A 26,338-nucleotide genomic window follows, 5' to 3' on the forward strand; every position below is an offset into this window, starting at 1 on the left:
CAGAGGCGCATCCACGTTCCAAGTCGTGGGTAGGACAAATACGAGAAATGACTATTTAGGCAACAGTTATAGTGTTGAAAAATCGATGCAAATTTTACATGAAATCAACTCTGAATATCAAAAATCTTGACTCCCGGGCAGAATCCTCACAAAAGTTGTGAAATTTTCGTTGGTCTTCAGGACAAACATTGTATTTCCAAATAGCAGGATTGTTCATTTCACAGTTGCCAGTTGCTCTTTTAAGTAGATCACTCTCAATGTCCATTAAAAATGGCAAGTTGTAACGATTCGGGAGCTATACTCCATTGTAAGTGCTTTAAAACAGCCTTACTTGCGGGGGATACTGGTTCTGATTATCTATTTCAATTTTCTTTATACAGTTGTGCGAAAAAATATGGTCCTCAACGGAAAATGAGCGAGAACGAAGCGTTTTATCATAACTTTTCGGTGGGTCTGCCTATCCAATTCTGTTTTTCATGACTTACAATGATTCATAAATGTTTCTGCCTCTCTCGTTGTTTGTTATCTATTAAGAGTTATTTTTGCAAACCATGCGTACTCCACATACCACCGAATCCATCTTTTTCGATAGAAACGACGCGGACTACAAGTGCACGACGATCCGTCAAGCACAAATTATTTAAATTCATTGTATAGTGATTCAAGACAAAAACAACCCACATATTGCCCGCCCGGTGACTTCTCCACTCTGGCAGTAAATTAGCTCAAGAACTGCCCATGGCATAAAGATGGCAAATTTCTAGAGAATACTAAACTAATTTTTGCTTTAGAAGTGTTTCCAAAATTATTGTTGAAAATATTTTCTCAGCCATGAAATTTTGATTTTTTGAATTTTGTTCATTCGAACTTTTGTTCCTTGCATCTTTTGCCTATACGACCTCTACTTATTTCCCCCTTTTTGTCTCCCATCTTCTTGTCTCACTGCCCATTCTGGAATGCTTCTGATTTTTGAAAATCTTTACAAGCTTCCAGCAGAGGTTATGGATCCCACAAATTTCTGCAAATCTTTAATGGTTTCAAGCAATTATTAATAATCTTTGAGGTTTATTAATTTTCAAAATTGAACCTTGAAGATTCAATATCAAGAGATCGTACCTCTTGCGAACCATATTCCATGCGGGCTTAGGGATTATTGTGATTCCATATATTCCAATAAACCCTTCCAGGCTTCTTTTTCCCGAGGACTATGACTATAATAAAATGCTGAAAATGTTGTAAAATTTGAAATAATCACATCTTCATATTCCTAAAACTTTTGTTTATCCTCCAAAAACTATTAGATACTTTTGGAATTAAAACGTAATTCCTGGGCTCGTTAAGAACAATCAGTGGACTATTTTTTTGGATCTTAGAAACCTCTATGATCACGGTTTATAGTCTGGATAACTTTGGAACTGCATTTGTTAACACACAAGTCTTGCAAGACGATGCCTTCATACAAAAACTACATACCGTAAACTGTCTAACGTTTGATCAAATTTTTAAGACTTGGGAAATCAGACCTACCAGACAGCATTGCAACTAAATAGTTACCTAGGTGATATGTTCTTACCATGATCATGGGTAGGACAATGCCTTGACTGTCCCACCCAGGAATATTCATGCGTAGGACATGTCCTACTTGTCCTACCCACTCCCGGCGCCACTGCATCTAGGTTTGTATCAGTATGATGTGAACTCATGAGTGATCCAAAGAGAAAGCGACTCCAAGATTGGCGTTCACATTAACGGGAGACTTTCCTTAATCTCTTATCATACTGGAAGAGCAAGGGTTCCTGACACAGATAGTTGGCTTTTATGGCATTTTCTCGTATTGATCGGATTTAGGTGTGAGAATTAGATGGTGCGGCGCACATAAGCAGCTTGCTGATGAGCAACGAGCGAGTGGATCCAAACGGCCGCGTCACGACGATACCGACCCCTCGTTGATTAACGACAGGTTGCTTGAGAAGAATAAGTATGCAGGCTTACCGGTCGAGCAAGTACCCGCCTAGGCACCTCGACAAAAGGATGTCACCATGCTTCGCACGTTCGCACCATCTGTTCGTTGATTTCAAGGCGGCATACGACAGTATAGACCGCGTAGAGCTATGGAAAATTATGGACAAGAACAGCTTTCCTGGGAAGCTTACCAGACTGATCAAAGCAACGGTGGATGGTGTGCAAAACTGTATGAAGATTTCGGGCGAACACTCCAGTTCGTTCGAATCGCGCCGGGGACTAAGACAAGGTGATGGACTTTCATGCCTGTTGTTCAACATTGCGCTAGTAGGTGTCATGCGGAGAGCCGGGTGTAACAGCCGGGGTACGATTTTCAACAGATCCAGTCAATTTATTTGTTTCGCGGATGACATGGACATTGTCCGAACATTTGCAAAGGTGGCAGAACTGTACACCCGCCTGAAACGTGAAGCAACAAAAGTTGGACTGGTGGTGAATGCGTCAAAGACAAATTACATGCTTGTGGGCGCCCGGGAAGCAGTGTTACGATAGACGGGGATACCTTCGATGTGGTCGAGGAATTCGTCTACCTCGGATCCTTGCTAACGGCTGACAACAACGTTAGTCGTGAAATACGAAGGCCCATCATCTGTAGAAGTAGGGCCTACTACGGGCTCCAGAAGAAACTGCGGTCGAAAAAGATTCGCCACCGCACCAAATTTGTCATGTACAAGACGCTTATAAGACCGGTTGTCATCTACGGGCATGAAACATGGACAATGGAGGACTTGCAAGCACTCGGAGTATTCGAGAGACGGGTGCTTAGGACCATCTTTGGCGGTGTGCAAGAAGACGGTGTGTGGCGGCGAAGAATGAACCATGAGCTCGCCCAACTCTACGGCGAACCCAGTATCCAGAAGGTAGCTAAAGCCGGAAGGGTACGATGGGCAGGACATGTTGCAAGAATGCCGGACAGCAACCCTGCAAAGATGGTGTTCGCTTCCGATCCGGCAGGTACGAGACGGCGTGGAGCGCAGCGAGCGAGATGGGCAGACCAGGTGCAAAACGACTTTTCGAGCGTGGGGCGTATCCGAGGATGGAGAGATGCGGCCTCGAACCGTGTAGGTATTGTGGCGTCAAATTGTTGATTCAGTGTTTTCTGTTTAGATGTAGACTAAATAAATGAAATGAAATGCTTCGCACGGAGCTTGGCAAAAAAACAGATATACTCCGGTAAAATGTAGACTTTTAAAAAAACAGTCACATACTTTTAGCCTTTTCCTCGGGACAACAATCCCGACCGATGCGCGATTGAAAAAAAGTCACCTACTTTTGCTTTAATTACTGACAAATGGGCACTTTAAATGGAGTCTCGCATTTTTTTGAGCAAATGTGAATGTGTGAAAGTTTGCAGTTTTAATTTCAAAGATTGCAGTTTTATTTTTTAGAATTGGCTGAAACTCTGCATGTGTAAGGAATTAGTACAATATAATGTACATGGAGCTAACCACGCTTCTCCCATTCATATATGTATAAGTCCCACTTGACTTATTAACTTTCAGAATGTTTCTCCAACGGGTTTTATCATAAGCTCATGCACTTGGACGTGCGGTGGTGTACCCAAGACATATAAAATGGCATCGGCTATGTCCTCTGGTTGTAGAATGGCTGCAGCAATGAGCGATGCGGGAATAATTTCCGTTTTAACCATTCCAGGACTAATGCTCTATAAAATAAGTAAATGTGCACAAAAATGAAACTTTTTTCTGAGTTATAATAAAAATAAATAGAAACTTTACCGTGACTTTAATCCTTGTGCCTTCTGTTCTGAACTCCTGTCTCAAAGTCTCGGTGAGTGCGGTAACAGCAAATTTGGAAGCACAGTAGACATTCATGTGAGGCATGCTGCTTTTGTGACCTGCTAAGCTGTTGATATGCACTATATGACCATCCACCGAGCGTTTCTTCATAGACTGGAAGGCTTCTCTGGTACAAAAAATCACACCCAGCACATTGGTGTCTATTACTTCCCGAACCGCAGCGCTATTATCGGCCTTCACTAGTTTGGTGTTCCTGTAAATTCCAGCATTGTTCACCAGAACATCGACTCCACCGAGCGTTTCTTCGATCCATTGAAATGCTTTTATGATGTCATCCTCTTTGGATACATCACATTTGACTGCATGCAAACGATTTCTGAGAGACTCATCTAAATCGTCTTTCAACGCTTCAGTGCGTTCCACCCGTCGAGCTAGGCCTACCACTACCATGCCAGCTTGGACCAGCTTTTTAGTAGCCGCAGCACCGATTCCGGAACTGGCACCCGTTACCACAGCCACTTTACCGGTCCAACGCTCCATGTCGATGTTTGTAATGGATGTTAAAGGTTTTGAAACGAATTTAACTCTGCGAATGAACAGACGCGGTTCCAGCGAAGTGGTGCACTTTATTAGTACAGTGATTCTGAACATATAAGGTAATGTGTTTCATCGGTTTCGATATAGAAACTTGAATAAGAAACGAGAGATAAGATAAACAATCAAATTAATTCAACTATCTACAATAATGCCTTTCTTTATTATAATTTGTTGTTTTAGAAATATGAAGCCGATAATAAATAAATTGTAAAACGTTAAATTTTATTCTGGTTTTCGTACGAATATTTTTTTCTAACGAAACATGTTCAAATTTTGATAGTGCTAAAAAAAACATTGTACCTATATTGATGGATTTTGTAAAGTATGAATTTTAATAAAATTATAAATAACCGGAGGAACGGTACGTTTCAATTAGATTCGTGCAAAACTTGTGATTATTCGTAAATAAAAAAACACGTGAGCGGTGATTCTATCGCTTGACTAGCATTGCATTAAAATCATAAACCTGTATTCACGGTATTCACTGTTTCGTTATTTGAGTGAACATGTAGTATTTCAATATCATATGGTGCACGAGAAAAGCAAAACAGAAATAAGTGTAAAATTCCCAATCACACTTCCAAACCTTTGGTGGGTGTCGTAGATTTTTCCAATAAGCTGTTTGAAACCGTTGCGCATGTGTAACGTGTGAAATACGAATAAAACATGCCAGACATGAGACAGTGGGGGAGGACGGGGCAGGATCGCTACCCGGGGCAAGAAGAGCACCGCTTAATTTTATACTGCTATTCTGCGCTGCTATTATGACTTTTTCTCTTTAAATAACCCCACACACTGTTGAACTATAGTCCAACAAAAGACTTGACGCTGAAAAAATATTATAAAAATAAAATGAATCTGAAATACAGATTAATTAGCAAAAGTTGGTGAAAACTTGGATTTTCTTATAAGAAATTAGAAATTAGCATTAGAAAATAAAGTTTTTAAAAACAAAAACATTTTTTAATGAAAATCTTGATCAAGTACACATTTTATATGTCATCAAAGAATGTTTTAGGGCAATTTGAAATATTCACAGTGAAATGTTTGACCATGATTAATTAGAATAGAATAATTTATCTCAAATGGGACAAAATGAGCACTCCATTTTTAAACAATGAAATAACACAAATACACACAAAATACTGAAACTCTCAACACGCAACCTCAATCGTGATTTACTGTGCGCTGAATCTGTTGAGTAACGTGTACATTAACAAATTTACCGTCGTGTGGTGCTTTTGTTTTGACTCTGGGGGGGGATTTTTGATTTTCTAAAATAAACTAAACGAAAAAAAATCCAAATTTGAAACAGAAAGTTGCCATCCAACTATCAAAAAGACACCCGAATGGTGACAATGGCAATTTAAGAGTATTGTACTATTGTACTATTATGGAAGTTTTGGCCAAAATACTTTTCTTACGGAACAATCACGTAAAAAAGTGTCACTCATTTTTCGGGCACTTATCCTCAACCGATTTGCTCGCAACAAGCTGCATTCGACGTGGAATCCTGTACCAATTTTCCTATTGAAAATTGGTCGGATCGGACTATGGGATTCGGAGTTATGGCTAAAATACATTTTTATGCAAGAAAAACTCTTACTCATTTTTTAGGCACTTACCCTCAACCTTACCTTGCTCGCAACATATTGCATTCAACGCAGAATCGTGTCCCATTGTTTCCTATTGAAAATTGGTCGGATCGGACTATGGGCTCAGAAGTTAAAGCCAAATACTGTTTTTCATACCAAAAGTGTGTAGAAATTACTCACTCGAAAGAAACGAGAAAGGCACCATCACCGCTAGGTGGATTAATCTGTTTTTTTTTCTTTATCAGAGTGATTTGCCCTCGGCTGGCTCATCTCTGAGAAGATAGAAGTATGTAACCACTGCACTATGGTCCAGGATACAGATTTACGCGGAAAGATGAATTTTACGCCAAAACTATATTTTCTAGAAAAAACTGTTGTTCTACAAAATTGTTCGAAATAGTAAGGCCATCATTATGGTTTTACCAAAAAATAGGGTGGCCCATCATATAAAAAAAATAGAAAATATTTTTTTTATTTCTTGGAATATTGACATGTTATGTTCTACAAAGTTGTAGCGTAGCTTATTCCAATCAATTTTGCTAAAAAACTTTTTCTGTAGCTCATAAGTTGGCTGATTTAGAGCAATTTTACTTAATTGGATTAGGGTGTACCTAAAAAAAACTGTATTTTTTATCTAATTGTTTTGTTTCAGATTTCTCGAAAAAGTCATCTTCAGGTGACTTTTAGAGCTCAAAAAAATGCAACTTTTGATGGGTAAATATGCTCAATATCTTTTTCCGATCAAAAGTTATAATCGTTTTTCTGTCAAAATTACATTTTTTTCATGAGTTGATATCTCCAGTTAGGGCAGACCAAAAAAATATGTTTACACGGCATTTGAAAGATAAATTAATATTCTTCATTATGTCAAAAAATTGGGGATATGTTATTTTTTTATCTCAAGTTTTACCAATTTTACTAAAATCATGTTTTTTTAAATAAATTGATATAACTCGACAACGGAAAAAGATACAGACGATATTCTTATAGCAAAACATGCGTTTTGAAAAGCCTCAAAAGTCTTCAGAAGATGACATTCGTGAGAAATGAAAAATAAAAAATCTACAGCTCTAACACTTTTTATAAGTTTTATCATTATCATCGTATTGCAAGATTTACGAGAAAAGATGCATTTTCGGTCTGAAGCATACTTTTAAGAAACAAAATTTGTTCTACAAAGTTTTCTGGATACTTGGGCCCTTATTATAGAGTTACCAAAAAAATAGGGTGGGCCATTTTATAAAAATGTAAAATCTTCATTTTTTATTTTGCGGAATATTGACGTAAAATGTTCTACAAAGTTGTAGCGCAGCTTTTTCCAATCAACTTTGCTATATAAACTTTTTATGTAGCTCTTAAGCTCACTTGTTTAGAGTAATTTTACTTACCAGGATTAGGGTGTCCCTCAAAAAACAAGATTTATAATCTGCTCATTTCACTTTTTATTTTTCACGGATGTCATCTTCTGAAGACTTTTGGGGCTTTTCAAAACGCGTGTTTTGCTATAAGAATATCGTCTGTATCTTCTTCCGTTGTCGAGTTATATCAATTTATTTGAAAAAACATGATTTTAGTAAAATTGGTGAAACTTGAGATAAAAAAATAACATATCCCCAATTTTCTGACATAATGAAGAATAATAATTTCTCTTTTAGATGCCGTGTAAACATATTTTTTTGGTCTGCCCTAACCGGAGATATCAACTTATGAAAAAAATGTAATTTTGACAGAAAAACGGTCATAACTTTTGATCGGAAGAAGATATTCAGCATATTTACCCATCAAAAGTTGCAACTTTTCAAGCTCTAAAAGTCACCTGAAGATGACTTGTTCGAGAAATCTGAAACAAAAAAATTAGATCAAAAATACTGTTTTTTGAGGTACACCCTAATCCAATTAGGTAAAATTGCTCTAAATCAGCCAACTTAAGAGCTACAGAAAAAGTTTTTTAGCAAAATTGATTGGAATTAGCTGCGCTACAACTTTGTAGAACATAACATGTCAATATTCTGAGAAATAAAAAAAATATTTTCTATTTTTTTTTATATGATGAGCCACCCTATTTTTTGGTAGAACCATAATGATGGCCTTACTATTTCGAACAATTTTGTAGAACAACAGTTTTTTCTAAAAAATATAGTTTTGGCGTAAAATTCATCTTTCCGCGTAAATCTGTATCCTGGACCATAGTGCACTGCCGCGAAATAAAAAAAAGGCCCCTGTCGTTATTTTGGCCCTTACATTTAATTTAACGGATGCCTGCACGAACCGTATGCTTGCGCCTTATGGAACATGGAGCTTCTCGACTTGTTGCGGTCACCAAGCTTCCACCCTTCTCTTATATGTTCTCGCCGTTTCAGTGGAGAGGAAAAAGATCCGGTCTACTGGAATTTCTTGCTAAATATCACGCAGATCAAATCTGCAAGCTTGATGTTCTTGATAAGTTGTTCACCCTTCGGAATTCTATCTACGACGGCAATGAGTTGACTGTAGAAGTTCTCTTTGTCTTGCAGATCGGCAGCTTCGGTTGGCGTATAACATTGGATTATAGTAAGGTTTCGGACCCGTGTTCTAAATCTGGGCACGATTATCCTTTCACTTATAGGCATTCATTCATTCATTTCATTCATTTATTTAGTTAACATCTAAACAGATAACACTGAATCAACAATTTGATGCCACAATACACGGTTCGAGGTCGCATCTCTCCATCCTCGGATATGCCCCACGCTCGCCAAGTCGTTTTGCACCTGGTCTGCCCATCTCGCTCGCTGCGCTCCACGCCGTCTCGTACCTGCCGGATCGGAAGCGAACACCATCTTTGCAGGGTTGCTGCCCGGCATTCTTGCAACATGTCCTGCCCATCGTACCCTTCTGGCTTTAGCTACCTTCTGGATACTGGGTTCGCCGTAGAGTTGGGCGAGCTCATGGTTCATTCTTCGCCGCTACACACCGTCTTTTTGCACACCGCCAAAGATGGTCCTAAGCACCCGTCTCTAGAATACTCCACCGAGTGCTTGCAAGTCCTCCTCGAGCATTGTCCATGTTTCATGTCCGTAGAGGACAACCGGTCTTATAAGCGTCTTGTACATGACACATTTGGTGCGGTGGCGAATCTTTTTCGACCGCAGTTTCTTCTGGAGCCCGTAGTAGGCCCAACTTCTACAGATGATGCGCCTTCGTATTTTACGACTAACGTTGTTGTCAGCCGTTAGCAAGGATCCGAGGTAGACGAATTCCTTGACACCTCGAAGGTATCCCCGTCTATCGTAACACTGCTTCCCAGGCGGGCCCTGTCGCGTTCGGTTCCGCCCACAAGCATGTACTTTGTTTTCGATGCATTCACCACCAGTCCAACTTTTGTTGCTTCACGTTTCAGGCGGATGTACAGTTCTGCCACCTTTGCAAATGTTCGGCCGACAATGTCCATGTCATCCGCGAAGCAAATAAATTGACTGGATCTGTTGAAAATCGTACCCCGGCTGTTACACCCGGCTCTCCGCATGACTCCTTCTAGCGCAATGTTGAACAACAGGCACGAAGGTTCATCACCCTGCCTTAGTCCCTGGCGCATTTCGAACGAACTAAAGTGTTCGCCCGAAATCTTCACACAGTTTTGCACACCATCCACCGTTGCTTTGATCAGTTTGGTAAGCTTCCCAGGGAAGCTATTCTCGTCCATAATTTTACATAGCTCTACGCGGTCTATACTGTCGTATGCCGCCTTGAAATCAACGAACAGATGGTGCGTTGGGACCTGGTATTCACGGCATTTTGAAGGATTTGCCGTACAGTAAAGATCTGGTCCGTTGTCGAGCGGCCGTCAACGAAGCCGGCTTGGTAACTTCCCACGAACTCGTTCACTAATGGTGACAGACGACGGAAGATGATCTGGGATATCACTTTGTAGGCGGCATTAAGGATGGTGATCGCTCGAAAGTTCTCACACTCCAGTTTGTCGCCTTTCTTGTAGATGGGGCATATAACCCCTTCCTTCCACTCCTCCGGTAGCTCTTCGGTTTCCCAGATTCTGACTATCAGTTTGTGCAGGCAAGTGGCCAGCTTTTCCGGGCCCATCTTGATGAGCTCAGCTCCGATACCATCCTTACCAACTGCTTTATTGGTCTTTAGCTGTTGAATGGCATCCACTTATAGGCACTGGTTTGTAGAAATCACTCTCAATAGGTAACGAAATACGATAAAAGACAGGCTACTGTTCCGAATCGTAACAAGTCATGATTACAAATTTATCAACTTGTATAATACAAATGCGAAAAAACAGAATCGGATAGGCAGCCCCCACAGAAAAATGGTGATTCTCGCTTTGTTTTCGCTCATTCCGTGTTGGTTACTGTAGAACAAGTGGAAATGCATCATCAGAGCCAGTGCTCCCCGCATTTGGAGCTTTCTAAAAAAAATTATAGCCTCCCGAATCAGTTCTCTATAATGAAAACTTGCGAAAAAAGTCTCTCGCGGGATGCTACACATCGTATATGTATACAGAGATGATAAGTGAGAGACTTGCTCATTCTCTCTAGGATTCAATCCCTGCTTATAGGTGCCCACTTCATAAGCGCAGAGTGTGCCTGAGCGCTTAGTAGGAAGCCAACTCCGCGATACCGGAGAGCGTGTTCACCTCGTAAACCAGAGTATAGCTATGTGGTATAATATTTAAGCTTATGTACTAAAAGCAGCATGTAGGACTCTTTCTAACGTTTATACAGCACGAAATTGAAAATAGCGTTAAATAAAACAACCTATGGGGTATGCGAAGAAGCATATCCATAATTTTCTTCGTCATTTACATATGTTACAGTGGCGGCGATGACAGAGCAGCAGCCATTGAATCAGGAGATCAGCAGTTCGAATCTAGGTAGCAACAAAATTGGTATTTCAGTTCTCACAAAACAAAAACATTAAGGTGATTATACAATAAAGCCAGAAATCGGCCATTTTGTAAACCAAGTGCTTTTCCAATACACCCGATTCTGTTTTAACACGGATTTTTTTTCACACGGCCGTGTAAAAAAATCCCATACAAAATATTTGCAAAGTTGGTTTGATGAGAAGAGCCAGCGAGTGACGGGCGAGAAAAATGTTGCAGAGAACGGTACAGTGTAGCAAGGGCAGATGAGAAACGAATCCACCGCAGAAAAAAATGGTAACATGAAGAAAGTGTGATAGCTGAAGCTCAGGTGAACATGGATAGAAACGATATGCGGAGGTTTTACGCAACTGTCAATGGCGCGTGGCATAAGACTGCGCCAGTGCCAGCCATGTGCAATGACCAAGAAGGAGCACTTAGAAAATTTGTTGAACGGTGAAAATGAGGGTGTATATAAGCAGCAGGATGGACATAGTCGGCGACGGTCAAGCTCTGGAACCACCAACGCTGGACGAGGTAAAGAAGGCTCTAAGCGAGCTGAAAAACAGTAAAGCTACTGGGAAGGACGAGATCCCGGTCGAGCTTCTCAAACACGAAAGTAAGCAACTTAATCAATCACCACATTATCCAGAAAATATGGGAGTATGAAGAATTGCTTGCTGGCTGGCCAATCTATAAGAAACGGCACAGACTAGAGTGTGCCAATTGCAGAGGGATCACTCTTTTGAACTCGGCGTACAAAATCCTGCCGCGTATCCTGTTTAACAGACTGAGACCGCATGAGGAGTCCTTCGTCAGCGAATACCAGGCAGGTTTTCATGAGGGCCGATCAACGGTGGATCAGATGTTTAGCCTGCTGATGATCCTTGATCAATTCCGGGAGTACAACTTGCAGACTCACCATCTGTTCATTGATTTCATAGCAGCGTACGATTCAGTAAAAAGAAATGAGCTGTGGCAGATGTCCGAACATGATTTTCCGGCGAAACTAATTAGACTGATACGTGCAACGCTGGATGGCTCGAAATCAAGTATTCGTATTGCAGACGAAGTGTCAACCTCGTTTGTGACCTTAGAAGCAGGGTGATGCACTTTTGAATTTATTGTTCAACATTGCACTTGAGGGAGATCTGACGTGCAGAGGAACGGCACTATCATCACACGGTCACATATGTTCCTAGGCTTTGCGGACGACATCGACCTCATTTTAATCGATTGCAGAGCAGTAGTAGAGGCTTTTGTTCCACTGAAGAGGGAGACGGCGAGAATAGGCTTAATCATGTGACTCGGGAAGGCACTAAACACCGTGTTATTTTTCCTATCTTTTGCCTCTTTCTAGCATTGTAATGCATTGTCACCTCGCAATTTTGGAGCGGCGTATTTCGGTTTTCTGTTGTTTGACGTAACTGTAAATTTATCAGCATGTAGATCGTAAGTAAGCACGCGCCGGAGATACTTTTTCAAAATCATATTTGTTTTAGAAAAAAATTAAGCATTCAATGATAAAAATGATGACTATTTGATGATTATTCGTGCTTCCGTGACTCTACCAAGACAAAGTACATGGTGGCAGGTAGAGATAGAGAAAGACCTAGTGGTGTTAGTGCTGAGGTAGTGCTTAATGGGGATGTGTTTGAAGTTGTTGAAGCATTTGTTAACCTTGGAACGCTTGTGACATGTGACAATGACGTATCCCGTGAAGTGAAAAGGCGTATTGCTGCTTCAAATAGGGCCTTTTACGGATTACGTAACCAGCTTAGGTCCCGCAACATGCAGACGGAAACAAAATTTGCTCTATACAAAACTCTAATTCTGCCAGTAGCCCTATATGGACATGAAGCATGGACGTTAAAAGAGGCGGACTGAAGATCTTTCGGGGTTTTCGAGCGAAAAGTGCTGCTTACAATACTTGGAGGGAAACTAGAAAATGGTGTGTGGCGCAGACGCATGAATCATGAGCTGTATCAGAAGAAGAAAATATTGTGAATCGAATAAAATACAGCAGACTTCAGTGGGCTGGTCAGTTAGTGCGAATGTCGTAAGTAAGAATAGCGAAAACAATATTCAACAGAGAACCAGATAGAGAACGGCGACTTCGTGGAAGGCCACGAACATGCTGGCTGTACGCGGTGAAATCGGACCTGGGGACCCTTAACGTTCGGGGAAACTGGAGGAACATCGCCCAAGATCGACGATTATGGAGCTCTACAATAAGACAGGCATATGTGTATCGGCGCTATAGCCAACCAGGTACCAGGTACGTGTTAGGAAAAAGGACATCTCCAGGATTAAGAGTCACCTAGCCTGCAAATGCATTTAAAAAATCATCACAATAATTTCTGCCTGAATCAGAGATGATTTAAACAACGAATATGGTTTTAATCGTACAAATTAGCTTTAGACAAATTTAGATATTGTCGTAGTGCCAGTGGTCAATAAACCAACATGGAATACGACATTTTCAAGCGAAACATCATTGGAACATAATCCCTAGAAGTGCAAGAAATGTGTCACCCATTCTAAATCAATTTAGCACACTTTTGATATAATTTTTGGTCTTCGCTTGTCTTTCCCCGAGTGGGTGACCATATCCCCCCAGATGTTAAATGTACTTACTTGATGAGCTACAGCTCTTCGATGAACCTTCGATGAATGGAGTATCCACTGGACTCGATCCTGGGCCAATCGCTTCCAGTCGCCCTGAACATTGAGCGCCCTCAGGTCCTCTTCAACTGCAAAAAGCCATCGTGTACGCGGCCTTCCACGAAGCCTGCGGCCTCTTCCGGGCTCTCTACTAAAGATTATCTTTGCTTGACGTTCTTTCGGCATACGAACAACGTGACCAGCCCACCGTAGTCTGCCGTGTTGTATAAGCTTAACAATATCCAGCCCTTTATATACCTGGTACAATTCGTGATTCATGCGACGCCGCCAGATACCGTTCTCTTGTTTACCGCCGAGTATTGTCCGCTGCACCTTACGCTTAAACACTCCGAAAGCTCTCCGATCAGCCTCCTTTAACGTCCATGTTTCATGGCTGCACCGGAAGAATCAGAGTAGTATACAGCGCGAGTTTTGTTTTCGTTTGCAGACTAAAGGACTTAAGCTGATTACGAAGACCGAACCCTATTTGCAGCTGCAATACGCCTTTTCACCTTGCGGGTAACATCATTATCGCACGTCACTAATGTTCCAAGATACACAAATTCTTCTACTACTTCAAATTTTTCACCATCCAGCACCATTTCGCTACCACCACCACAATTGAACCCAGCGACCATATACTTCGTTTTGCTGGTATTGACCGTGAGTCCAATCCTTGCTGTCTCCCTTTTAAAAGGCACAAGAGCCTCTTACACGGCACGGCGATCATTTCCGATAATATCAATATCGTCCGCAAAACCCAGGAGCATATGCGATCTTATGATAATGGTACCGCTTCTTTGCACGCCAGCTCTCCTAATCGCTCCCTCGAGCGCTATATTGAACAGTAGATTCGAGAGTGCATTCACAGAGAACAGACATGGAGGCTCGAACAAAATTTCTTGCAAAACGTGTGTAAACAAACACACTGAACCTCAACGCCATCGACGTCGACATTTCAACTCACAATCTCATTTTGACATCACGATGGCGCTGGTATGCTCTTGAATGCATAACGACACTAGCGCACAGTGGCATTTTTTGATGACGCTAGCGCTGATTATGCACGGTGTAACGGTGACATTCCAAAGTTATTTCAAAATGAACAGTAAACCAGTTATCACAACATGGCGAATGCAGCTTCAACGTCTGTTCTCTGTGGCGCATCACCCTGCTTTAATCCATCTAAGGTAACAAATGACGTCGATATTTCATCCGCAACCCTTACATTTGATTTCGATCCGTCCAACGTTATACGAATCAGCCGTATCAGTTTCGCCGGAAAACCATGTTCAAGCATAATCTGCCATAATTCATTCCGTTTCACTGAATCGTACGCCGCCTTGAAATCAATAAATAGATGATATGTCTGCAAGTTGTACTCCCGGAATTTATCAAGGATTTGTCTCAGGGTAAACATTTGATCCGTCGTTGATCGGCCCTCACGAAAACCTGCTTGGTATTCGCCGACGAAGGACTCTTCAAGCGGTCTCAATCTGTTGAACAGAATACGGGACATAATTTTGTACGCCGAATTAAGGAGGGTTATTCCTCGGTAATTGGCGCACTCCAGTCTGTGCCCTTTCTTAAAGAGAGGGCAAATGAGGCCGTCCAACCAGCTAGCAGACATTTCCTCGTCTACCCATATTTTCGACATAATATGGTGCAGAACTTCATAAAGCTGCTCACTGCCATGTTTGAGAAGTTCAGCCGGGAGCTGGTCCTTCCCCGCAGCCTTATTGTTTTTCAGCTCTTTAACAGCTTTTTTAACCTCATCTAGTGTAGGTGACTCCACAGCTTGTCCATCGTCGCCAATATTTATTCTGTTCACCGATGCACTGTCACTTCCACTATTCAACAAAGTCTCTTCGCCAGCCACTTCGGTTTTATCTGTCAGCAAATTCCCTTGTTGGTCGTTGCACATGACGGGGGATGGCGCTGTCTTTCTCCGCACGCCATTGACAGACTCATAAAACCTCCGCATATCGTTCTACTCCATTTTTTCCTGCGCCTCACTAATAACTTGATCTTCGTACTCTTTTTTCTTCCTGCGGTGGGTTCGTTTTTCGGCTGCTCTTGCTTCCTTGTACCGATCTCTATTCGATCGGGTATCCGACACCAACATTCGGCTTCTGGCAACGTTCTTCTCGTCTGTCACTCTCTGACACTCCACATCGAACCAATCCGTCCTGGGTCGCCTCTGTGCAGTGCCTACCACTTCTCGTGCTGTTGTGCTCACCGTTCCATAGATCGTTGATGTTGTCGCTAACGTTGATTGCACTTATCCGTTCGTCGAGCTACTGGCGGTACTCAGCCGATACTCCTTCCGCCGACAATCGCTGGATATTGTAACGCATCGTTCGCTGTGATCTTTCGTTCGATACAGTTGACAACCGTGATCGAATTTTACTGACAACGAGGTAGTGATCAGAGTCAATGTTCGGACCTCTGAATGTCCGCACATCGATAGCATTGACATCAAGGGGGGTTGACATCAAGGAAGGAGCGCCCAACAGAGCCCTGGTCCCCACAAGTTCCTATCTCACGCTTCCACGGGTCGTCCGATGACAAAAGACCGCCAGCTAAGGGTTGTGTACTTAGCTGGTACTGCAGCCTTGGCACTGTTGTCCTTCTGACATCAGCTAGAGCGAGAAGGTACGCCTCGAGCGTCTGTTCACCAGGAGGTGCGGCTCAAACAGCGTCTGCCTGGTACCCAGAGGCTGATCAACGAAATGCTGTATCGCGTCAGCTATACCTAAGGTGGCAGCCCCACCAGCAGCACGATGTAGGTAACGCGACACCGGTAAGGTAGCTTACTGAAGCCTCTCATATACCACGAAAAATGGAGATAGAAGAAAAAGAGAAAATTCTTTCGTTACATTCATTTCAAAGAACACGACAAAAAGAACCCGCTTTTCCGATAATTTTTAATATATTTTCTTAACGATCGAATAATGTCCACATTATTATGGTTTATATAGCTTTGTACATCAAATAATGTCTTAACAGGGTACGATATTACTACGTCAAAAAACCATTAGAAAATAATTCCTGAAATCGAGAACAAAAATAACCAATTCTACGGTTAAGAACGTGTAGCTTTTCGAAGAATTATGATTTTCTGCGTTCGCTTACTTGGTCGCGCGTTAGGTTCTGTGCTGTTCGTACTTTTTCCACGTAATCTATTATTATTTTCTTAATTTACTAAGTCTACGAAAAATCCGCGTGTCAGCGAGTTAATATTTTAATATAAAATAAAGACCTCAAAATAATGATATTAAAAAATCTCCATAATGTTTTGAAAACAAATAACAAAATTACCACATCTATATAATAGGATTCCTGCGAATGACCACTCTTCCTAGATCGAAAAGCAATCTCTTCCTCTACTTAAACACCATACAAATACACAATCATACGTACAACAGGGGTTTTCCTGTGCCTGACTTCATCCACTGTTTGATTTTACGTCAATGTTCTGCACCGCAAATAATTTTCACTAAGTTTGCACTTAATATGTACATTCAACATGACCTTTCGTCGTCCACACTTCAATGTTCGCAGCTACTAGCACATAATACAAATGATCAGGGAAAAGTTTCCCTAATCTGCCTTCCGTCCGAGCATGTACAATAGTTCGACTTTCTAAAAAGAATCAACAATAAAGAGCACGATATCGATTTCATCTTCTGAGATTTGCCTATTTTAAATACGACGTACGTACGAACGATATTAGTCAAAGAATCATACCACTAATTGGGATTTTGTGTTTGATTTTGCTATTTTACTCTCTTGATTAAAATATAGATTTTTTTTTAATATTTTTCTGTGACTGGTTTGTTTTATAGACTTAAAATTCCTTGGTGCAGCCTCTCGCGGCAACGGAAGATTGCTAGAGTTAGTCACGTTACTGTGATTGAATAAGCTGATTATTAATCATCACTAGGTATTTTATTGTGTTTAATCTTGTTCCTGGTGCAGAGTAAAACTGGGCGAATCTGACTGGATGTATTGACCTAAGAGGTACTATTCTGTTCTAGTGCAGATGGACTAAAGTTTAAATTCGATTTTAAACCGTTGGGGTTTGTTGCGGGGTTTTGGGAGTAGCAGAACTGGGTTCGCTGTTGACCGGAGCTTCCGGGGGGTTATTACTGGCCGGGGTCGTTCCAGTGTTAGCAGGTACTACTTTGTCTCGTTCGCGCTCTCGGCCGGGTCGAAAGGCTTCTAGCAGGGCATCAACTTTGGCTTCCGTCGGGCCCCACCGCTGGAATCCTGCGTTGTTCTGCAGCCAGACTACCATGGTTCCGTGGATGCTCTTGAAGTTTACATCCGACCTAGAAAAAGAACAACTTTTCAGTTAGATGGACCAAAAAGATAATATTTTAAAGATGGTTTTGCTATTGAATTCCATTTAGTTTCTGTTGAAAAAAATAATAAAAAATATTCTGTGCTACTTCTCATATGTAACTAAAATGCGCTTACCTCGGTATACAGTGTTGTAATCCGTGACGGTACTCGTGTTCCATACCCATCACTACCACTTGTTTCCGCTTAAAATGACTATCTTCTATTTTGGATAGACACTGCAAAGGCGGCTCCTTCCACTCTTGCAGAAACACGATAAAACTGAAACGAATCCATGTTTTAGGATCGGCACTCCAACAGTGCATACAAAACCCCAAAGAAACCTCACCTCAACGGATCCGTCGAATCCGTCAGTAGTCGGTCAATATGTTGCAGCGTGGCATCGATCAGCTCCTCGCAGTACGGTGGATTTACCTGGAAAGACCCGGACACGGGTTTGAACTCGAGAAACGAGCCCCGTGAGCCAAAGTACGAGTCCGAATCGCCGAAAGCGGAACAGTACTGTCGGAAGTAACAGTTCAGTGGGCTCGCAAAACATTCGAACGTGACGCCGAAGTGCTGATGGAGGCACTCGAAAACTACAGCTGGAAGGGCGGCTTGCGTGAGCTCTGGTTCCTGCTGGTTCGGACTCACATTGCACAGGAAGGTCGAGTAGCGTTTCAGCATACAATAAACTCGTCCAATGAAGAAGTCAAACTTCTTGTCATCGAAACAGTTGTACCGATAAAGTTGTTCCTGCAGAGTAAACATAAAGTTCTTCAATTTTGCTCATAGTCATTCAAAAAAAAATGCGGAAGGCCTTGCGCCCGTTTGAATTAATAATACTACTATTACTACTTACCAATTTTTGTAAATGAGAGCTGTTGATCGTGTGCGTGTCCGACCCGTGGATAGAGGCATGCGTGTACTTGATGGTCATGTGATCGCGGTCGGTGTTGTAGTCGATCTGGGGCATCCGCGGCGAAGGGATGGCGAACTGGATCGGATAGCACCAGACCTTGCGCATCAGTGGCGGCTGTAGGGGCTGCGTTAGCTCCTGGATGCCACTTTCCTTCAGTATCTGACTGTGCCGGTCCCGTATCGTCTTCACGTGCTGCTTGGACAGGGAGTAGATCTTCAGGCAGAGTTGTTCCACGCTGTTGCGTACCGTCTCTACAATGTGCGGCTCGCACTGCCGCCGGAGGTGTTGTAAACGGTCTTGGAAGTCCTCGTAGCTTGCGCCAACCGTTTTCCGCAGCCATTCGTATGTTTCCTCCGCGTTCCATTTGACCACCTTCTTGCTTTCAACCGAGGCCGAGGTCCGCTCGACGATTTTCTTCGCCGCATCACAATATTTGGACAGCTGCTTCCGCGCATCGCCGGTAAACTTTGGCTTTACGATTTTTATCGGAATGTCCCTTATGATTTCCCGGTACATTTGCTGTGAGATCTCCGGCTGACAGTCACTCGGAAGCATCGGATCACATCCATGATCTATAATATTGCGCTCCATGAGCCAGCGATTGAAGGACCCACAGGGAGGATTTATGGCTTCTCGTTTGGTGCAGAGATCTTCGTATGTTTTATAGAGCCGTACAGCAAAAAGTCCTCGCATTGCTTCCACTTCTGGGTACGGATGCGGATACATCGTTGGAATGCGGTCATACATTACCACGTTGGTTGGTATTTCCAGGTCCCAAGGTCCGGGCAGGATGTATTTCTTCAGAGGTGGGGGTGCTCCGGTACCTTGCTGGTGATGGTTTTGGGTGTCCTCAGAAGCTCTCCGTTTGAGGGCATTGTTATTCTGCTGTTGAGAGGTGGGGCCGTTTTGTCCAGTATGACAAATACCTAGAGGATCGGTCAACGGATCAAATTGTTGGTTACCCCTATTGAGCATCGGAGGTTCCCAGAGAGATTCACCGGTGAGTTTATTCCAAAAATAGGGTCGCCCTTCTCGTTTGGACCAAAATTTACGCCATCCTTGGTTGACCAGTTCTGGGTGAAGCTCCTCGGAGTAACTTGGCCCGGGCGTTTGATTTGGACCTGGCGCTGTCTGTGGAGTATGCGACATATCGGGAGGAGTGGTTTTAGTCGGGGTCATTGGCGGTGCCGCGGTTGTAGTTGGGCTGGTCGCTTGATGCTGTGGCGTTTGGTGCGGATGCGGTGATTGAATTAAAGGATGTTGAAGGGGGGGAGGTCCCTGCTGAGGATGGCTCTGATGCTGCATCTGCGGGTGTGGATGCGGCTGCGGGAGATGATGCTGCTGCTGTTGCGGCTGCTGGGGCGGGTGCACATGTTGGATCTGTGTTGGCTGATGATGTTGCAGATGCGGTTGTTGTGCTGCAACATGATGCTGATGTTGCAAATGCTGTTGCTGCTGATGTTGTTCGGCAAGAGCTGGGTTAGTTAACTGTTCCCAGGCTGAAGGGCCAGGAAGAACCGTTTCCTTATTGTTGGTACTAATGTCGTTCATAATTCATTAGTCGTTGGAACTCTGGGAATAGGAAAATGTTACCAAAAAAATGTTAGAATTTTACGAAACGTTCGTTTTCATGGATTTGTTTATAAACTTGCGATGCCTCCTGCTCATAAGCTATATGGATTTATTTATTTCGATCACTACTGGACTGGACTCCAATTTTCGATCTCGAGACTACACTGAAAACCAAAACTACCCAAAAGTGGGTTGTTTGCACTCAAAACCGTAGTAAAATGACTTTTCTGGCACTAGGTAGTTTGCCTTTAATCCCATGTAAACAATTTACCCAAAGCTGAGTTTAATTTATCCAAAGCGGACCTTGATCAACCCAAAATAGAGAATATTGAATTTACTCAAATTTGGGTTATTGGGCTGAGCAACCTCGGTGAGGTGTTTGCATCTTGCTTTTTTTTTCGCCGTGTACCATATAGTCGATGGTCTGTGTACGTTCCGTCAAGCGTTCCGTATCGCAACTTTAAGGTTCCCCCAAACACACGCGACGAGACAATCGTGACGCGATTCTATCGCTTGGCGACTGCGATTTTGTCGCCGTTGGTATGGAAGCGTAAATGGAACATTGCCTGCAGCGACCCAACGATAGAGTCGCGGCGACTAGCTGTCGCCGTCGCGGCGATGAAATCGCTTAGGTTTGGGGGAGCCTTTAAACTGTGTTTTTCGTGTTGAACCGATTCGATTTTATTATTTTTCCTGTTTTGATTCTAACTAATTACTGTGAAATCGTGCGTGGATGTTAAGTTATAATAAGTGTATATTGTCTGTTTCCTTGGTAACAAAACGCGCCGACCATTTTTTAGGCACTATCAAAATCGTCGCCAACTTCTTTATTTTAAAATTATGTTAGTTTTATTAGTAAATAATGTCAATCTGCATTAAAACAGGGCTCAATTTTGGGAAATAATGTGATTATTGAGTATATAAAATTTTGTTCACAGTTGATTTGACAGATCTTATGGCCATTTCTGCTGGCGACGATTTTGGCGTCAATTTGTTTTGCGACGATTTCAAATCGTCGCGGCCGATAAGGTGGGAAATTGATAATAATAAACTATTGTGAAAACTATTAGTCGATCACGGTGTTGTGTTTACATCTTTCGCTTCACTGTTCCCTTGCTGCACTTTTTCGGAGACCGTACTTTCAAACTGTCCGTGCTTAGAGCATTTCCACCGTTGATTCATAAAGCAGAATAACACCAAACTAATTATGGAATCCGCCTGTGATCATTGCGCCAAGCCCGTTAAAAACGATGAAGAATACATCTCTTGCATGGCATTCTGCGATAGAATGATCCATTTGAGGTGCTCTAGCATTAAATTAACGAAGACCTTCGTAAATGTTATCAACTCGTATTCCAATTTGTTCTGGATGTGCGACGCTTGCGCGAAACTCATGAAATGTGCACGGTTCAAGTCTACTGTTTCGTCGCTCGGTAACACGATCGAGGCAATTACCGAGAGACATGAGATCGCCCATGCTGAACTCAAAGCGGAAATCGTAAAGCAAGGAAATCAGATCGCTCAGTTGTCGAAAGGCATCGCTCTTACTACTCCGAGTCGGTCCAGTCCGAGAACTCTCTTACGCCAACCACCTTTAAAACGACGTCGCGATGATAGCTTGCTCATCAGCAAATCTCTCGTTAGCGGTACTAGAGCATGTGTTTGCTCTGTTTCTGCTGAGGTTCTTACTGTCCCTGAATCCGTCGAGCAGTTCTGGTTGTATCTCTCAAGAATACATCCTAGTGTGCAATGCGAGTCCATTGAAAAACTGGTGAAAGAATGTGTCCAGTGCAAAGATCCCGTTAAGGTTATTCCGCTAGTGAAGAAAGGTGCCGATACTAGCAGAATGAGCTTCGTTTCGTTCAAGGTCGGATTGGCCGTAAGACTAAAGGAAGTCGCACTCCGCCCAGACACCTGGCCGACAGGAATACTTTTCCGAGAGTTTGAGGACCTCTCAAAAAACCTATGGATGCCCCGTGTGAACACGCCGTCTGTCGTCATATCTCCAGACCCGAACGCCTCTCAGTTTCTGACTCCCACTTCCGGACAGGATCCGGCATGTTGATTGAAAACCACTGCGAAACCGCCCAACGTCCTTCCGTACGATGCCAAATCACATCTCCTGAAGACTCCGCATCACCCAGAGGCACAATAGAAAGCTTGTCGGAAGCCCCTGATCGCCCCAATCCAGTCCCGCTCTCTGCTGCCTCCGATCATCATAGCCGTCTGGGTCCTGAGATTGGTGGTAGAAAAGGGGGCTTCCACCATGCTTGCACAGGCAAGTATTCTTCTAATTGTAGTTCTTCTCTGCGTGACGAATTTTCCTCCACCCAGGACCCAGGACCTCCACCTTCGTTGCCTCATGCTGCTCAAAATTCCAGCACCTCACCCGGTGGTGATTTCCATCGAGATTCGCATCCCTCTCTGCTGGTCCACAACGCAAGTCAACAAGCTTCCATTGGATCTCCAGGACGCCCCATGAAAAGCATTTTGGGAGAATTTCCCGGTTGCTCTAGTTCAGTCGCGCCTGTTGCAGCCAACGTTCTTCGAAGTCGTCCTGGCCCTGAACTTAGATGTAGATCGGGAAGCTCCCAACCTGCTATTGCAGGCAAGTACTCTTACATCCCTGAACCTTCACCGCCTGATGCCGTTCAAACTTCTAGAGCCCCGTTTGTGGATTCCAACCTCGTTTGCGTTGACGAAGTGCTGATATATTATCAGAACGCCGGTGGGATGAACTGTGATGTCGAACAATATTTTCTTGCCACGTCCGATGATTGCTACGATGTGATTGTGTTGGCTGAAACCTGGCTCGACTCCCGTACCCTATCTAGTCAGGTCTCTGGGCCTGAATACGAAGTTTTTCGCTGCGACCGTGGCCCCATGAACAGTCGCAAATCAACTGGAGGAGGCGTCCTAATCGCAGTGAATAAAAAACGGAAAGCAAGAGTTATTTACAACGACTTATGGGGATGTGTCGAGCAAGTATGGGTGCGCCTCCAGCTTTCCCATCGTTCGGTGTTCCTGTGTGCACTATACATACCTCCTGATCGTGTTCGCGATGATACACTGATCGAAGCTCACACACAATCAGTCTTGTCAGTGATAGAAATGACTAATGCTTCGGACGAAATCATCATTATCGGCGATTTCAATCTGCCAGGAATTTCGTGGAGTTCCTCCTGCAACGGGTTCCTTCACATAGATATGGAACGATCTTCATTACACAGTCACGCCTCCAAACTCCTCGATTACTACAGCACAGCCACGTTACGTCAAATCAATCACGTTACAAACGAAAATAATCGCAGCCTGGATCTGTATTTTGTTAGCGCTCAGGACGCTGCTCCGCTAATTTTGCATGCTCCATCACCGTTAGTTAAAGTAGTTAACCATCATTCTTCGTTGATACTCAAGCTGAACAACACGCGAGCCAATGTTGTTGCATCGATCGAGCCCATAATCTACAATTTCCATAACGCCGATCATCATAGCATTGCTGAGTTCTTTGCTACATTGGACTGGGTTGACATTCTTGGCGGTTGTGATGCAGAGAATGCGGCATTGACTTTATCGCATATTATTGGACACGTGATTGAAAGACATGTTCCTAAGAAAATCGTTGCTCCTTATAGTTGTCCTTGGCAGACCCGTCAGCTTCGTAGAATAAAACTGCTAAAAGAGCTGCTCTCAAGCGCTATTCCAAACACGGTTCCTTATCGTTGCGTGAGCACTACAAAAAATTAAACTCTGCGTACAAGATTGTTAGCCGACTCTGTTTTTCTCAATATCAGCAAAATATACAGCAAAACTTGAGGACCAGGCCTAAAACGTTCTGGAAGTACATAAATGAACAAAGGAAACAAGCTGGGAAGCTGGGCTCCCTACAACAATGACTCTGGACGAGGAAGTGGCCTCTACACCCCAATCCATCTGTCAACTATTTGCCGACAAGTTTGCGAGCACCTATTGTAATGAAGTCATCTCTGACGTCATAATCGCGGAGGCTGCCAGCAACGTTCCTTCAGCCAGGATCACTTGAGCCACGTTTTTCGTAGATGCAGATATGATTCGTAAAGCTAACTCACAGTTAAAACTATCCATGAATCCAGATCCGGACGGCGTTCCGTCTGCGTTTTTGAAAAGGCACATCGAACTTCTGCTCGCTCTCATTCAACTGATTTGCAACAAATCCAGTGGACTTTTTCCGTCCGTGTGGAAAACCGCTACAATGTTTCCCGTGTACAAGAAGGGTGATCGAAAAGATGTCAACAATTATCGCGGCATCTCATCCTTGTGCGCTGCATCCAAATTATTCGAGCTAGTTATAACAGAACCACTCATATCTCACTGTAAGCAACATCTGAGTGCCGATCAACATGGGTTCATCTCAGGCAGATCTACGACCACTAATCTTTTGTGCCTAACTTCGAGCATTACCGACAGCTTTGTACAGAAAGCACAAACGGACGTTGTATACACGGACCTATCTGCAGCTTTCGATAAAATTAACCACGCTATCACGGTTGCGAAATTGGAAAGATTTGGCATTGCTGGTTATCTTTGCGCTGGTTCCATTCATATCTCACCGGACGGAGACTGTCTGTTACGGTAGGCAATTCTCAGTCCACTGAATTTTGGCAACCTCAGGCATTCCTCAGGGAAGCCATCTTGGCCTCTTGTATTTCAACGATGTAAACAATGTGCTTCGAGGACCGCGACTGTCGTATGCGGATGATATGAAGCACTAATTCGGTCTATCTCTGACGGAATGAACCTACAACAAGATATTAATTCATTTGCGGCTTGGTGCACATTGAACCGGATGGTTGTCAATCCTAGCAAATGTTCCGTGATCTCTTTCACTCGTGTACATCAGCCAATAATTTACAACTATGAGCTCAATGGAATTGTGATGCAACGTGTGAACTGTATAAAGGATCTTGGTGTTATTCTAGATACGCAGCTAACATTCAAGCATCATGTCTCTTACGTGATCGAGAAGGCTTCTAGAACATTAGGATTCATCTTTCGCGTCGCCAAGGGTTTCACCGATGTTTATTGCTTGAAATCACTGTACTGTTTGCTGGTTCGATCTACGCTGGAATATTGTTCCGCTGTATGGCATCCTAATTACCAGAACGGATCAGTAAGAATTGAATCTGTTCAACGCCGCTTCATTCGTTTTGCTCTTCGGTTGCTTCCATGGCGAAACCCATTCCGGTTACCAAGTTATAGCAGCCGTTGTCAATTGATTAATCTTGAAAGCCTACAATTGCGGAGGCACATTGCACGGGCCATGGTCGTTGCTGATACGCTCCAAGGCAGAATCGACTGCCCTGAAATTCTGGAATCAGTAAACTTGAACGTTCGACCTAGGGCACTGCGAGATAACGGAATGCTGAGGAGTCCTTTTCGAAGAACGAATTACGGACAACGTGAAGCGATGGTGGGTCTACAGCGGGCATTCAACGAGGTTGCCACATGTTTTGATTTTAATCTATCCAGACAGACGATTCGTCGTAATTTTACAAGGGCTTATTCTGCCATGTTTCATAAGTAGCGATGATTTTATTCTAATTACTATTTATTAGTCCGCTCGCTTTCAAATCGACTTCTATAAAAACACTCTTCATGCCTGCCGTATCCTAACGGAACTATCAATTCTATACTTTCGCCTCTAATGCTATCATGAACATGTACGTCCAAGTTTGGAAGATGATATTAGCATTTCCATATCATTGTAAATCGTTTAACTTCACGTAGAAGTAACACACACGAAATCATTAATTTAGTGTACTACCCTTGGTGGGGCATCCATCAATTAAGCTGTTATTGGTCGACGGTACAGCAGCAGTGCCTTTCTCTGCTTTGTTCTCTCCGAGGCAGCCAAGTTGGTTGCGACGAGACGGACGCAATGAGAAAACAGAACTGTGCAATAAATCCTATTCGACTAAATGCTGATGTCATATTAGAAATTTGGAGACAGTACTCGTCG

The 26,338-nt window shown here is 43.0% G+C and overlaps 2 protein-coding genes across 5 annotated transcripts in view; both read right to left on the reverse strand.

Annotated features, from left to right (window-relative positions):
• Window positions 1–3,376: 3,376 nt before the first annotated feature.
• Window positions 3,377–4,465, reverse strand: LOC134223953 (farnesol dehydrogenase-like). The gene is made up of 2 exons (XM_062703176.1): window positions 3,762–4,465; window positions 3,377–3,688 (listed from the first exon to the last, which is right to left on the reverse strand). The coding sequence occupies exons 1-2, from the start codon at window positions 4,431–4,433 to the stop codon at window positions 3,521–3,523; spliced, it is 840 nt and encodes a 279-aa protein (XP_062559160.1). The 5' UTR covers window positions 4,434–4,465; the 3' UTR covers window positions 3,377–3,520.
• Window positions 4,466–16,415: 11,950 nt separating this feature from the next.
• LOC134226820 (mRNA (2'-O-methyladenosine-N(6)-)-methyltransferase) overlaps window positions 16,416–26,338 on the reverse strand; it is a 51,818-nt gene continuing 41,895 nt past the window's right edge. For 2 of the 4 annotated variants that reach the window (XM_062707833.1, XM_062707832.1), the window contains exons 2-5: window positions 18,709–20,340; window positions 18,196–18,602; window positions 17,985–18,128; window positions 16,416–17,836 (exon numbers count right to left, since the gene is read on the reverse strand). In XM_062707833.1, the coding sequence (XP_062563817.1) occupies window positions 17,572–17,836; window positions 17,985–18,128; window positions 18,196–18,602; window positions 18,709–20,319 (2,427 nt within the window). In that variant the 5' untranslated portion in view covers window positions 20,320–20,340 and the 3' untranslated portion in view covers window positions 16,416–17,571. Of the gene's footprint in view, window positions 17,837–17,984; window positions 18,129–18,195; window positions 18,603–18,708; window positions 20,341–20,416; window positions 20,511–26,338 lie in introns of those variants that run through there. The other 2 variants (XM_062707834.1, XM_062707835.1) reach the window with 2 other exon arrangements.

The sequence above is a fragment of the Armigeres subalbatus genome, chromosome 3, assembly GCF_024139115.2.
Source record: "Armigeres subalbatus isolate Guangzhou_Male chromosome 3, GZ_Asu_2, whole genome shotgun sequence".
Classification (NCBI taxonomy): domain Eukaryota; kingdom Metazoa; phylum Arthropoda; class Insecta; order Diptera; family Culicidae; genus Armigeres; species Armigeres subalbatus.